Source organism: Mus caroli, unplaced genomic scaffold (genome assembly GCF_978045245.1).
Source record: "Mus caroli unplaced genomic scaffold, Mus_caroli_1 scaffold_1, whole genome shotgun sequence".
In the NCBI taxonomy this organism is placed as follows: domain Eukaryota; kingdom Metazoa; phylum Chordata; class Mammalia; order Rodentia; family Muridae; genus Mus; species Mus caroli.
In genome coordinates this window covers 11,215,247-11,231,514 of record NW_028227256.1, presented here as the reverse complement: position 1 = coordinate 11,231,514, position 16,268 = coordinate 11,215,247, and the positions used below count along the sequence as shown (strand labels likewise).

The window sequence follows — 16,268 nt, the reverse complement described above, 5'->3', positions numbered from 1 at the left end:
ATAAGGCATCAGATTCCCTAGACCTGAGTTTACAGATGGTTGTTACAGATGAGTGGGTGGGTGCTGGAGATCAAACCTGTGTCCTCTGGAAGACCTGTCCATGCTCTTATCTGATGACACATCTCTCCAGCTCTCTTTGACATGCTATATGAAATCACCCAGTCTAACATAGGTCACAGTGTTACATTTGGTTGGTTGTTTCTGGTTTTTAGCATGTTCAGAAGTATGATCCTCAGGTTCCCTGCTGACTCACTGTGTGTGCTCTGTGTCTGTTGTCTTTTTCCTCAGCTCTCGGAAGCAGCAGCTTTAGTCCAAGACCAGCTCACCCGTTCTCTCCACCACAGATTTATCCTTCCAAGTAAGATGTATTTTCTCTTAATCAGTATGTGACTTTTCTATGTAGACTTTACCTTACTCTAAGTCATGTCTTTGCCCATGTTACATCTTAATTTAAGTAGAAGTGAATTTTGTAGAGGCTTAATTAAATGCGTATATATGTAAATTTATTTTAAGTACCGCCTGGTAGCACTGGAGTCCTTTGAAGTGCTTTGTCAATGCTAGTGGAAAGTTTAACTGTAAGAGACTCTTTAACTGGAATTTGTGATGCAGTTGTTCATTGTTACCTTGCATGTTCCCATCTAATGCATGGGCTTTCTATTTTCTGTCATTCCTGACAAATAGCAGATCATACCCACATATTCTCCCTACCCCTTCCTCACAAACTATGGCTGCATATGGGCAAACACAGTTTACCACAGGAATGCAACAAGCCACAGCCTACGCCACGTACCCACAGCCGGGACAGCCCTATGGAATTTCCTCCTATGGTGAGTCACTGGACCATTATTCTCATGGTGTATTCTGGTGGGCCGATGTTGTGTGCTCAAGTACTTCAACAATGAGGCTGTTGGGCCACTTCTCAATGTTCCCCGTTTATTATAAAGTCTCTGTAATTCTTGCTAGTGAGTTTTGTGCAGACAGTGACCTCTTACCATGAGGTCAGAGGTAGTTAACAGGTTGCCTGGGTTGTAGGCCCCTTACTTACCTTTCTCTCTGCTTATATCTGAATTTGGCATCTGAGCACTTGGCTCTGGAATCCAAAGTATTTTTGTGCATATTTGTGATAAAACTTCTATGAATGAAGTCTTTTGGTGTAAAGATCCATTTCCTGTTTATCAGATACCCAGCTATGATTAAGGAAGTACATGCAGAATTCAACAAACTCTTGCTTGCCCCAAACCTGGGGGTGGTTACATGATCAAATTTCAGCATTATCACCCATTAGGAAAAGTGATCTATATATCACCACCCGCACCGCACTTTGAAGGCGAGGATCAGGAAACAGTCAAAGCTCACATGCCATTTGCTCCTTCCCACCTGGAGATTATCTTTATCTTGGTGTAATTTAACTCAATTGTGATGGGGCCAAAACCTGTAAATTAAAAATAAATCCAGCCAAATCCCAAAGTTCTGTTTACAGAAGACTTCAAATTCTAAATACATTTTCTTCAATGAGTTGTGATTGCAATTTTTCAACCAATTAAATCAAATAAAATATATGAATATGGGGCATTTTAAAGAAAAAAAACCCCACAGAATAATCAAGAGAAAGCATATAAGTACTCACAGAAAGAGACTAGAAGAGTTGGTCCTACTGTAGCCGATAGGATGGATACATTTTGGCACCTGTTCCATTAGACTTCCGTTGGTACAAGTTTTGTGTCGTGTACTTTCCACCACTCTACTGAAAGCGTGGCTGGTCTATTAAAGTATTTTGCCATTCCTTAGAAGCTAAACAACTTTCTTCCATTCAGCACTGTCTCCTGACCTCAAGTAATTTGACCATCTATTAGTTTCTTTTAAAATACATAGAAATCAAGTGTAACTTACTTATGACTCCGGATTCTGTAGATTTACTTCAAAAACCACCAGAACTCAATACCATCTAACATGCTGGGTTTTTAGAAGCAAGCTTTAGAAACATCATTAAAAAGAATTTTCTAAAATTGTCCTTCATTTCTGTGACTTTCATTCCGAGTTTTTCACTGTAGTAGATAGTAGATCAAGTTTTTTTCATAATAGTCCTTTAGACTACACTGGGGATGAAGAAAAGTCACAATCTGCATCGTATGCTGTATGCTGCAATGTGGATGAAAGCAGTCTTCAGTTTGTGTGTTCAGAATTGAATTTGTAGAAAATTGCTTGTCCTGCCCATGGACTTCCCACCTGTACTCCCAGGGGAAGTGACCCCTGCCCACTGCCCTCCTCATCTTCCTCTCTTTAGTCTTCTCCCCATGCAGCCACAGTGGGGTGAGAGATTTTCATAGTGAGAATAGCAGATAAGAGAGAAAATGAATTTCTTACGACTTAGATTCCCATCTGTCGCTCATCTGCCCACAGGCTCCTAGGAAAATGGGTTTTCTGCCCATGAGTAGATTAGTGTTTTCCACCTCCTCTTGCCTTTCCATGTCTGTTCTTACCCATTTCCCCATTCTGAGTCTCCAAGGGAGAAGCATGTGGCCCAGTTAGGGCTGGAAAAAGATTCACCCTTGAGTGGAGACCGAAGGGGGAAATTCCCTACTGGTGGCAACATGGAAATAACGGAGTTTCTAGAACTGTGCAGCCACCTGTCTAGGCAGGTGTGTTTCCAGGGATTATTTACATGTTGTGAGTTGTTCATTGACTTGAAATTACCTGTACATAGTACGTCATTTTTTCCCATGTTAAGATTGTCCTCAGTTTTCAATGTTAAGGTCATCATGAGGTATTCAGAAATACTCAAGAAATGAAAATAGCCTCTTCCAGCCCAGTCAGGTTCTTCCACTGCCTTAGGATAATTACCTAACTCCATTCTACCCACAAAATTCCCCTAAAATGGAAATAAATAGCCAGACTTCTGTGTATCCTAGATCCTAAAGATATAATTTATCTTCAGTGGAAACCAAGATTATTGAAAAATGTGAATTCTCTTGGCAGGAATGTTTCTGTCTTCCCTCTGTGGGAATTAAGGACAGTTGTTCATTTGCATGATTGCCTTTAATTATAATTAAGACCAGTGGCCTACCTCTGTGTTGCCAGGTCTCAGTCTGGAACGAGTGGACCATCCTGGTGCTTGGGGAAGTATTTGAGGCCCAAAGTCAATTATTTTTCTGTAATTTTGTAAAATATAAACTTGTATTTATTACATAATAATATAAGTTCAAATGTAATTTAGCCTACATTTAGAAGAATTACACTTAAATATTTGAAAATTAGTGGGGATAAAAGGAGCTACTGGCCACATTCACAGGTTTCTTATTCTACTGTTTTTGAGGTTTAGGTCTTTAATATTCTACTGTCTTAATGCTTCCTTTCCAGAAAGATCTAGATCAGTGGCTCTCCACCTGTGGGTTGCCACCCCCATGAGGGTCACATATCAGATCTATATGTTACGATTCATAAAAATAGCAACATTATAGTGATGAAGTAGCTATGAAACAGATTAAGGTTGGTGGTCACTACAACATTAGGCACTGTATTTAAGGTCACAGCATTAGGAAAGCTGAGAGCCATTGACTTAGATACTTGGAAGAAAGCTCCCCCACGTTGTTAGACCCTGTAGTGCTTTCTTTGACTTCAGAATGTCCTGTGCACTAGCATCAAAGTTGAGAAAGAAGATGGCAATGATAGGATCTCAGTAGCTACTTCTTAGGGAAAAGGAGATTTAGAACTGAAGAACCGTGAGGCCCACCTTTCATTGTGATTATTTCTTGACTATGACAGAGTGACCTACCCTAGTAAAATAGCAAAATGAGTTATGGAAACGATGCCTCAAGAGTTCTGCTTTCTAGAAATGCAGGAAAATCAGAGAGAATGATGTCAAAATTCAAATCAAGACATTTTTAAAAGCTTGACCTTGTGGTTTATGGCATCCAACTGTAAGCCTTCATGTTTTGTGTTCCTGCAGAAGAACTGTGGGGATTTGACTGGGTAGTTGGGGGGTATATACTTGTCTATATTTACCAGCTTCTGAAAACGAACAGATAGATCAGCTGTCACTAACTGATTTAGGTGCATTGTGGGCAGGCATCAAGACGGAAAGTGGATTGTCACAGTCTCAGTCACCTGGACAGACGGGATTTCTTAGCTATGGCACAAGCTTTGGTACCCCTCAACCTGGACAGGCACCGTACAGCTACCAGATGCAAGGTCTGTATACAGCCTCTTGGCTGTTTCCCTTCAAATGTTGCCTATGAATTCCTAAAGCAAATGTGATGCTTAGCTGGGAGTTGATGAGGCCAGTGACCTGGGCTCAGAGACAGGATGACAACACATTTCAAATTAGGTTCTTCACTTGCTGCCCTCTGGACCAAGATTTTCTATTTATATGAAGGAATTAGATACAATGATCTCTCCAGGTGGTACTTCAAATGCTCTTTTTATTTTAAATGCTGAAGTCTCTGCTTTTGTGTCTGCTACCATTTAGAAAAAGAAAATAAAAAGTAAGGGAAGTTGACCACAGAAGAGGCTGTGCTGTGGTATGTAGAAGCCCCTGGATTACCAACCAGCTTTTCTACGAGGAATATGGTTTCTTCATTTTAGTGCTGGGATAGTGTTCGGGGACAGCACACTCTGATCTATAACTATATTACATAAAGTGTATTGACTCACTGACCTACCAAAGACCAAATCGAATGAACACAGATCCCATTATAGCTACCAAATGAAGCCTCAAGATAATGCTTCCAAGAACCAGTGTCTGGGTCTCTGTTTGAAATTGCAGACAAAACATGGCGAAGATACAATTCAGGTAAAATGGCAGCTCAAGCACGGCTTGTCAGAGCCTCTTCAAGACTAATACTTGAATCTGCACTTGTAATTAGCAGATTGTTAACTGCCAATGCATCCATCGAGTACTAGAGAAAAAGTTTCTTATAACTAAACATTTTGCTGATACTTTTTTAAGATACCAGCCATCAGATTCACAAACTAAATTTGGTTTACTATGATGCAAGGATAGTTAACTTGACTCCTCATTCCTGCTTCCTGGCTGAAGGATTTTTTTGGATGATTTTCATTTCTTATGTTTATTATGTAGTTACTACATTATTTGTTGAGGATAAATTAGAAAATATGGAGGAGCAAAACTACTTTCAATCATCTATTACAAAAAATTCTTACCATTCATATATGTATGCATACCATAGGCAAATTGTGTAAACACCTTTTTACATCAGTAAGTGATTTTCTAAAGCATCCTTTTCATGGCTGCATGGTACTCAGGGGCACTGCATTTAACCCCTCCGCTGTCTGGGCATTTACAGCAGTGCTCTGCATACCTCAGCTGTATCTCTGATTATTTGTCTTAACAAGCACAAGTGTGAGATTTCTGGGGAAATTCTTTTATGCTTCCTGAGAATGTCTTATATATTTCCATGGGCAAAGATGCATCATAGGTATGTTAGCTTTGTGATGTTTTATGTGTGTTTTAACAATGAGGAGATAAAACTGTTTGCTTCTACTCATTGGCATTATCCATCTTTCTTCAATGCTTTATTATATTGAGGTTCTTAATTTTTTATATAATTTTATAAGTGATTATATTCATTATGATTTTTATTGGTTCAGTTTTTACCATATACCAAGTTAAAATTCTATTGGTCGAGATCCAGTAATTTTTCCCATTTGTTTTTGCATTTAGTATACAAAAATGGCTTGAATTATAAAGTTTTGATATGTTTGTGGCTAAAGAATAGAACAGGGGAGGGGGAGGGGATAGGGGATTTTTGGAGGGGAAACTAGGAAAGGGGATAACATTTTAAATGTAAATAAAGAAGATATCCAATAAAAAATAAAGAATAGAACAATTTTATAGGAGACAGGACTTATTGGTAAAAGAAAACTACTTATTTGCCACACTCCAAAACCTTTAAGTTGTCTTGGAACAGGTTGTACACATACTGAGTTTCAACTGAGTAGAGACAGAGGAGGTACAAAAGAAGGAAAGACTTCACTAATGAGTTTCCCAGACCAGGAGCAATGGAAGACCTCATGCAGCAAAGATAGAGAGAGACAACCAAATGCATTCAGCCACTGTGGATGCCTCCAAACTGTGAGGAATATAAACAGGGTGTGATGGGGTCCCATTCCCCACCAGGCGTCTGAACCTGATAGAGCAGGAGCAATGTCAAGTGGCAGAAATGAAACACCCTCTGAGCAGAGAAGCCACTGCAGACTTCTAGAAAGTCTGGTGTTAAAACAAATGATTGTTTTGTTTTTTTTTAATTCTATAGTCTATGTGTGGGTGTTTTACTTACATGTATATATGTGTACCACATGCATGCCTGGTGCCCATGAGGGTCAACAAAGTGTCTTAGCTCCCTTGGAATTGTAGTTATAGATAATTTGTCTGGGTCTTGTCCAGAGTAACAAGTGCTCTTGACTGCCGAGCCATCTCTTCAACCCAAGACAAATGGTTCTAAATGTATTATAATTTTTTTATTTCACTCCTCTAGTCATATGTCCTTAACTGTGTTTTGCTTCATTGTCAATCAATAAAGGATTAGGATGCAGAGCACCCGGCATTGGACTTAGATACCTTGAGAAATAGTGATTTGAACGTGTTTACCAATATGCTTGAGGAAAGAAATATTTATACTGTCAGATGTTTTTGGATTTTAGGGACATTTTGCACACGCACACGCACACGCACACACACACCATAGAGAGACTGAGGGTAGGGACGAAAGCCCACACTAAGCAGGAGACTTAGTATTCTGTGCATGTGCATGTGCAGCTCAGCTCCAGGGAGCTGCCTGCTCAGAGCCCCAGAAGTGCTGGCATCGCTCCAGGGCTGGCTGGTTTTACGCAGGTGTTAGGGATTTTAACTCAGGTCTTCATTATGCCTGTGCTGTGAGTGCTTTAACAATTGAGTCACCTCAGTCACTTCCAAATGCACCCCTATTAAATGTAGCATGAAAACCTCTGCCATTGATTTGTGATATTGTATGCCTGTCTGTGGAGTCTCTTGACTTTGAAGCATCTTTCCTGGTTTCTTTCCTTTTGAATTTTATTTTGTAATACAGCCTTACTATATAGCCCAGGCTAGCCTCAGACTTGACACACATAGCCAGGATGGTCTTGAATTCCTAATTCTATTGCCTTGCCCTAAGTATTGGACTTACATACATGTGCCACCAGACCCAGCTCAAGTATCTTCCCAATACATTTTTAAGGTTAAAAATTATGTATGTGTCTAGGTACATGTCTGTGTGCAGGAATGTACATGTGGGGTAGAGGGGATGCTAGCCCTGGAGTTCAGAAGAGGGCATTACAAACCCTGGAGCTGGAGCTACACGTGGCTGAGGGTTCCCCAGCATGGGCACTGGAACCAGCCTCAGGTTCTCAATAAGTACAGCAGGTGCTCTTAACCAGAGTCTTCCTCTCCAGTCCCCCAGGACATGTCTTAACAGTATGTCTGCATCACCTAGAAAATGACTTTCAAATTCCTCAGATTGTGTTAATCCATAATGAATAACACTGCTCCTTTGTTCCACTTCTTCTTGGGCTGAGCATAGACTGGATATTTTCATGACCCATGGTTTAATGCCCAAACGAAAAAAAAATTAATCTGCCAGCTAGAAGATGGGTCAGAATGTATTTTGGCAGTCTATGGTGACTTGTTTGTTTGTTTCTAGTTTTCTCCTTCAAGAGGAGCTTTTTACTCTTTGAAGCATAGGGTGGGTACCTAGGGTTAGCTGCCAGTCCCCAGGGAAAACACTTTAGTAGTTTAGATGACTTGAGGATACTGAGGGGTGGTGCCTGCTTCATCTAAGCGTCCTGTTGACTTACGTGAAGAGAACAGGTACCCATCACCTGTCCCAACACTTTTGGATGCAAAGAGATAGTATAAAGATGAAGTTAGAGAGCTTTGACCCTGGTTAGAGAATATGGTTTTGGAGCCAGACAGCCTCCTCATGGTCCTAGCCCTGCCCTCTGCCTCCATTCCTCTTTGCAGAGACAAAGGAGATGGTACCTCCCATGGGAACAAAGTAAGATGGAATTAAGATGTACAAATTACTCTGAGCCACGTGGACCTCACTATGACAAGTCCTGTGGTGACTTCTTCCTTACTATTTCCTCTGTGCTGGTGATCAAGTGTTTGTTGATGATGATGATGGTGGAGGAGGAAAATGATGATGATCCAAATTTTGTGGTAATTCCAGATTATGAAACATTATCTATCTCATTTTCCAAAGGGGTAAGGTGTACCTGTGAGTTTGTATGTGTAATGTATATTTTTGCATTTAGAAATATATTTCTATATATGTGAATAAAGTATGATTAATGTTTAATGTATTTAATATATTTTCACACTTTTTAACCAACAAAAAAATTCCAATAACACTATAACCAAAAAGCACAGAAAAGAAAGGAAAAAATTTAAACAAGAGCTAAATCTATATAATGTTTTAACATGAAGGGAAAATTACTGCTAAGAAGACAGGGTAGTGTATGATTTTAAAGGAGTGTGGGAGTGGGCAGGCAAAAGTAGCAGGAGCAACAAGAGCAAATTGGATAGAAGAAAGATTGTGCTAGTGACTGTGGTGATGGGTGCCAGAAAGTGAGAGCAGCAGGGAACAGAAGAATCATTGGCAAAGAAGGAACTTCGGCTTTTCAGTTTGAGAAAGGAGTCAGCCATACTGTCCCCCACTCACCCTAGACATCCATACTGTCCCCCACTCACCCTAGACAGCCATACTGTCCCCCACACACCCTTGTCAGACATACTGTTTCACACTCACCCTTGTCAGACATACTGTTTCACACTTGCTCTTGACCTTATGTTTCTACATTGAGAGCAAGGAATGAGAGGAAGGAAACAAAACAGAAGATGATAGTCATTTAACCATCAAGTTTTCTATAGTTCAGATGCTTGGGGGAAGCTGTGTGTGGCAGAGTGTGCTTATAATCCTAAGACTCAGGATGCCAAGGCAGGAGGATTGTCGGGTTGTGGCTACATTGTACCAGGGCTGTATATCAAGACTCATCCTAAAATAGGCAAAAGAAAAAAGTCCAGGAAGAAGGCAGGATGTAACGGGCTCTGCTACATGGAAGACATTAATGCCCACACAACATAAAACTGAAGCAACATTTGTTGAGCCCTTTAGAATCGCAAGTGCTATTTTCAATTATTTCACATATACTGTTTCAAGCTTTCCAAAAATTCTGAGCATCTTGAAGAAAGACTCTGAGACTCCTAAAGAATGTGTTAGCAATTCATTCAATTAGTCTATTATGACTAGCTTCTCAAAGATGGCTACTTAACGTCACAAGGGAGAATGGTGTAGCACTGTCTGATCCTGCCACGGGGGAATCATGTCTACAGGAGAGACTTTTGCCACCACACAACCCTGAACATGGCTGCCAGAACTCCGTGTGTCTTCTGACGGTACACTTGGCCCTGGGAGCAGAGACACATTGCCTATAACTAACTGCATAGTCAGTTCCTTCTCTGCTTAGAGTACTTGAGAAACATTTTAGAAAAACTAATTTCTGAGTTCTCTCTGAGTTTGAACCCTTCAGAGCTGCCAAATAACACATTCCTTCAGCAATTCATGGCCTTCTCTGCACTGTCCTTCCTGGACGCCATGCTCTGACACTGCTGTAATGGCAACGAGCTTCAGGGAGTCTAGCACTTGCGATTTTCAGGCATCAGCTATTGTTTTAGTGTACATCCCTCATTAAAGATATCTCTGCATTTCAGAAATCTGCTTTTTACCTTTGCAGCAAGATCACTAGATAATTTTTTCCTGTTTGATTATTTTGGTTGTGATTTTTGTGAAAGATTATAAACTTAACTTCGACTGAGGGAGACAGTGACATCCCTACTCTGTCTCTGTATAGTTCACCCCAAGAGAGTGAAGCCTTTGCCTTTTCCATTGGTTTTCTTTCTGCTCCCCACTGTTCTCTTGTGTTGCTGTAAGAATATTTTGAATGGTCTCGGGAGGCTTTTCTCACATGCAAACCGCTTGTGGTTGAACAGGCTTAAAGGGTCACCTGTGCATCAACAGGGACAAGAGGCTAGAGAGCCTTGGCTTAGGCATTCAAAAGGTATGGGGAGAGTGCTGCTCAGCAGTCAAAAGACACTGGCACCAGAACAAAGGGAGAGTCGAGTCATATGAGGGGATTTGCATGTGCACATGTGAGTCTATACAGGAGTAAGAAAACCACTGAGGTGAATCTATTCACCCTTGGTTCACTGGTCTCCCCGACTCCTTGCCAGCTACACCATAAACCTTTCTATGTGTTTTATATAAAAGAGGCAGCTGACTTGCAAGCAAGCATTCAATGTATATATGTATTTAAAACAACAGTACAGAACGATTGCTGCCCTTGTTATCCACATAAACACCATAGATCACAGAGAATATTCACTCCATCTAGCACAGAACTCCGAAAGCTCTGTTGTAGGGAGTGTGGAACTTCTCTCTATTAGAGGTAAGGAAGCGTAGAGTTGAACAACCAATGATTTCCAGGCACACACAAGAACAATGGAAATTAAAATAATATCACTTAACTGATACCAGCTCAGCTGCAAGGAAAGCCCCCTTTCCATGACAGCTTAATTCTGTGGATCATAGACTGTCAAAGGCAGCACCCTCTTTATTCATATTTCTATCCCCAGTGTCTAATATTAATATGCCTGAAACATGTGCATGTTTTGTTGGAATTGGAGAGATCTATAGCCCAGTGAAAGTTAGAATGTAATATCTATAGTCCATGATAATTTATAGGGGGAAAGATTTTGGAATTTTGTGTGGTAAATTTTCATTGAATTTACCATCATAGTATATATTTAAAGCAACCTGTGTCCTTATTAGTACATGGATTTTCCTGAACAGCTGTCAGGGTCATCATGGTAGATGTATATAATGCCTCTTTGGGATTTCACTGTTCTCTAGTAGCAGTTATATTATGGGATATCCCTGTCATTCCAGTCTAGGACAGGTTTCAGAATTTTCCAGGAGACACACACAGTAGGCGCTACAATGGGGAAAGCACTGAATCCAGTGTTTGCAGAAACTGATTCATTTCTTTGGATGCACTTGCTTTGATAAAGAACTCTAAGTTTTTCTTTGCAAGTGGTGTTTGTTTTGCTAAAGAGGCAGAGGTTGAAACTAGTGAGGAGAAATAATATGTGAAGGCTGAAGCTTGCGAAGGGCACTCGGGCCCACCTCTCTCCACTCATCATGCATGAGTGAAAGAGAACATAGGTACATGTGCACATGGGTCTGTTGTGCATGGTTGCATGTGCATGAAGCCCACCTCTCTCCACTGTCCTGTATGCGTGTGTGTGTGTGTAGGTGCATGTGTGCACGTGCATTTGGGTGTGTATGTGAACAGGGTGAGGTGAAAATGGTGTAAGAGCATTGCTGCTGTCTCCGTTCAGTTCGTTTCTAAGGCTCTTCAGATGTACAGATAAATTGTTCCAATTTACCAGACACTTGGCAACTTGTAGGTTTTCTTTATTTATACTTCAGGTTATTTGCTTTTGAAATTGTATTCTACAAGAGGAACTTTATCAGAGATACAACATTAAGAAAATTCACAGTCAGTCTTTAAAAAGAAAATCTATTAAGGTTTTTGAGAACTGCATTTCCTGGCTCACTGACACCAGAAGGTTATGGTTGGATCATAGCCTTATTTTTAATTTTCCCCTTAATTGCTTTAATTACTTTGCCTGTCACCTCATACTTATTTTTAAGTTCTTGGCTTTTTTACATCTATTTTTTTGCTAAGTTGCTCTTTTAAAAGGTAACATTCCATTTGAGCTCTTTGGCATCTTGTGTTATTTCAAGTGTTGGAAATTACATGGAAATCCCTTGAAATCTAGCTTTAGCCATAATTTGTGACCATTACCAATTTTATTGTCTATATGAGTTGTTTTTAGTTAAAATATATAGAAACTTATCAGGAAAGATGAATGGATTACAGCCTTTATTACCTAAGTAAAAACTTTTCTTTGAAAATAGACTGGAAGCAAAGGGGAAACGTGGTCCATTAAGCCCCGTCTTGGATGCAGGAGGAGGCCTTGCTTCCCAGTAGCCCATCTGGCTTTGCAAAGTTTCCCCATGGACTTGTGCTAACTTCTTCCACAGAGATTGCACCCGATGATGGACATAGCCCATGGCAAAAAAGGCTAGGGAAGGAAAGCAAATGACATGTGAAAATACATGAGGGACAGACAGTGTCCTGCTTCCGGAATAAATACTAGAAAACACTCTAAAACATGGGAAGTACATACAAGCCCCAGCAGGTCCCAGCATGCTCATGTTGGCTGGATTCTGGTTTTTAATGTGAGCCCTGTTCTCTGTGAAGTAGACCCTTGACCTATGTGTTACTTTTTTAATTTAATTTAATTTTTTTTAGCTTTTTGATGTTAAAAATGGGCATCATTCTCCCAGTGAAATCACACACAAAATACAAACCAATACAGGCTGTGTTCTTAACTGAGAAAAAGTAGTAGAAACATTTTAATGAAAGTTTTTTGAGGGATGGTAAGTTTTAAAAGTACACAGAGGGGAGCCAGACAGAGTCTCCCAGAAATACTGTTTCTTGTTTGCTATGGTTGACAAAGTCCCACCCTTTCTCTGTAGGAGCCTCTGACAATGGCAACAAGAAACCAGAAACCTATCTCTGGGTGACTTCTATGATGTGCCAGCCTAATAAAAATAGTGACCGTCATGCCTTTTAGGAATGAATCAGTTTGATGCCAAATTTCTCTATTAAATTTCCTATATGTCATTTTCTCTGTTTTTGGTGTATATATGATTTTTGTCTAAACCAAAATTAATTTCAATCTTTTGACTATCTGAGATCATGCTACCATTATTGATTCTGAGAGTTTGCATGGTAGATTAGAAAACAGTAACCCAGAGCATAGTAATAATGGCTATTCTCTAGCAGAGAAACAGCATCCCATCCCTTTGCTGGATGAAGATGAAGAGCCTACACATTGGCTAATTTTGGAAATAACTCAAGACACAAAGTGGAAATGTTGAAATATAAATGCACTCTAGAAATAGGATGTGGGAAAAAGGCAGTCTTAAGCAAATTCAAGCAGTGCTGGAAGTCATCACAATACCTGAGTCAGAATACATGCAGAGCTATAGTGACCATCTTATATAGATCTAATATAGACCACAGCATTAGTATGAAGTCAAACACCAGTGAAACAGAACCAAGAGCCCAGAGGTAAATAGGCAACTAGTTTTTCAGTAAAGGTGATAAAAATGTACATTAAAAGAGGAGTGTCTTTTCCAGTAAGTGTCATGGGAGAAATCAGCCATTCACATGCAAAGGAATGAAGTTCCATTCTCTCTCACTGTATGTAACAATAAACTCAAAAATGGAATAGAAACATAGGCTGGGCAGTGGTGGCACATGCCTTTAATCCCAGGACTTTGGAGGCAGAGGCAGGCGGATTTCTGAGTTCAAGGCCAGCTTGGTCTACAGAGTGAGTTCCAGGACAGCCAAGGCTACACAGAGAAGCCCTGTCTCAAAAAACAAAAACAACAACAAACAAACAAAAAAGAAGGAATAGAAACATAAATACTTTTGCATTCTGAACTTAAAGCTTTTTATATGCAAGCAAAACATATTTTCATCAATACATGTATGATATACAGTCATCATCTAACTTAGAGTGAATAAGCTCTTGGGTGTTTGTACTCTAGGTTGGTGTTCTGCTATGCTGCTGATAGCTGAAATTGCAAACCCTCCCTCATATGCATATACACCCCCACAAGATCCCACAGACTTTTGAGCATGTACACACATCACATATGTATACATGTACAAAATAAATACAACCAATGAATTTAAGAAATTAGGCATAGGGGGGCGGGGCAAAAAAAAAAAAAAGAAATTAGGCATAGGATGTAGAGATGAAGAAAAGTTTGCTCAAAACTGATCTAGGGAAGAAACCATGATATCATTTATTAGTGAGCCAGGGTTCCCAGAACACAGTCAATATACACAGGAATAGTCAAGATTATTGGAAAGACAAGTGTTGCCTAGACCTTGAAGAATGGGGAAAATAAATGATGAAGAGAAGCACTAATTGAGAGGAACAGGGTCACAGGAGGCTTTCAGAACTTTTTGACCACGTTCTGGATAATTGACATGGACGGAGGAGGGCCTTGGGAAATAGATTAGATCTGTCCTGGCTCCTCATTCCAGCTCTACATCTTAAAGCCCAGTCCACATCTCCAAGCCCAGATGCACATACATACTCTAATATTTATTGTAGCTCCCTTATTCTTCTCCATCTTTGAGACTCATAACAACTCCTGGTCTTGCTTTGCCAATATCAGCATTTGAGCTTTAGGAGTCTTGGATTTCGCCAATCCTTTTTCTCTTCCTGTGTTTTTCTTTAAGAAATGATCAAGGGACCCCATCATACATTTTCAGCTCCCCTTCCTGTTTCTCTATAAAGCTTCCTTTTGCTCTCAGCTCTCTCTGGGCAGTGTTATGTTTCTGTTCCAGGCTGCATAGTGGCTTCAAGTCCAAGGCGAGTCAGCTCCCTGTCCAAGCTTCTGATGTCTCCTACCTCAGTGTAAACTAACACTTTTCTCCATTGTCCTTGTGAGTTTGTGGAATTTTCAGATGTGTTGATAGAATAAAACTTGGTTTTATCATAATGGAGATATAATCTCTTTTTCAATAAACAGCCTCAACTTTAAAAGACCACTGAACAAGAAAATATGTTGTCTTTTAGAGATTTCTGAAAGAAAATTTATTTTCTACTGATTCTGATGAATCTCTTCCCCCATGACAAAGAAAGTGTGGTTTCTTGCCAAAATAAACTCTTAGTAGATACGATTTTCTTAAGCTATTGGGTAGACGGTGGCCCCTCCACACTCTCCTGAAGTATAACTTCAAGAGTCACAGAAAAGTCACTTGAGCCAATCTGTGCCAAACTTCTCAGCCAAGATGAGTTATAAGAAAGGATTCTTTCCATGCTAGTAACTTTAATGGTTTTATGTGAAATAAAACCTAAAGCATTTGACCATAGAATGTTTCTGCTGCATTTTACTTATCTGGAATGTCTGGGAAGTCCAGGGGGCATTGATACTGCTGTCTGGAGACTACCATCATGGGGCTTCCCACTCTTTTCAATCTGTAGCTCATCTCAGGGTCAGCTGAGCTCAATCCAGGCTGCTCAGAGGTGCAGCAGGTGAGGGTGCTTGCTGTCAACCTGTCGACCTGCTTTCCATCACTGGCATCCACCTGGCAGAAGACAGTTGGTTCCTGCAAGTTGTTAAAGTTGTCCTCTGACCTCTACATATGCACTCAGGTGTGCACACATGATAAATAAATACATAAATGTTGAAAAAGTGTTGTAAAGAACAACCAATGCCCAACACAAATTCTACAAATGCTAAAGAGGATGGCTATTTGCTTTGTGCATTAAGACAGCTCATCTTGGTTATATGTTTTTGAAGTACCAGTAGTGAATTCCATGCTAAACATGGTAGTAAAACTCAAGCACTGTGCTGTTTTGGTTAACATGTAGGCTTTGAAGTTATACACTAACCTTTTACCTCAACTGCTGGGCTCCTGGATCTGAGGAAGGGCTCAGATAGTCACCTTTCAACAGAGCCTCCAGACTAGTCAGAGGTCATTCATCAATCATATTTTGATTGTTAGTTTCAAGCATAAGAAAGCTCTCTAGCTACTCTGGTAGTCAGTGCACTGTAGCCACAAAGGGCTCCATGTTTAGAACTAATGGCTTGGTGAGATGGAGTCACAGCTCTGCCCCACCTCTTATAATGCCAGGTGTTTTCTGCCTGTGTAAAATGGTGTGTGACTGTTCCCTCTTAAGGAAGTAGGACTGAAAGAGTTAACTAGGAACAGTTTCTTGGTTCGGGCACCATGGAGGATGAACACTCGGAGACTCAGATATGCTATGCTTGCCTTTGTTTCTTTGGTAGAAGGACACCCCGGGAACATTTCAGTGAGTTTCCAACTGCCCATGAAACCAGACAAAAACAGAAGCAGGAGAGCACTGACTCGATTTTAAATGCTGGCAGGTCTCTGTTTGAATGTCATTTGGACCCCATGGAAACTATGGTACCTTATCCTAATTATCATTATTTTATCTGAAAAATTGAAATATTAACCTTGCCAGTTATTGACTAGCAAAATGCCTTAGCAGTAAAGGAATTTGCTGGCAAGTCTGACAACCTGAGTTCAATTCCTAGGTTCTACATATTCGAATAAGA

The 16,268-nt window shown here is 40.2% G+C and overlaps 1 protein-coding gene across 9 annotated transcripts in view; it reads left to right on the top strand.

Moving 5' to 3' along the window:
* Eya1 (EYA transcriptional coactivator and phosphatase 1) overlaps nt 1–16,268 on the top strand; it is a 142,342-nt gene that overhangs the window by 36,085 nt on the left and 89,989 nt on the right. For 4 of the 9 annotated variants that reach the window (XM_029483170.2, XM_085835705.1, XM_085835717.1 and 1 more), the window contains 3 exons: nt 289–358; nt 682–827; nt 4,051–4,188. In XM_029483170.2, coding sequence (XP_029339030.1) covers nt 289–358; nt 682–827; nt 4,051–4,188 — 354 coding nt within the window. The remainder of the gene's footprint in view (nt 1–288; nt 359–681; nt 828–4,050; nt 4,189–16,268) is intronic. The other 5 variants (XM_085835710.1, XM_085835709.1, XM_021155483.2 and 2 more) reach the window with 5 other exon arrangements.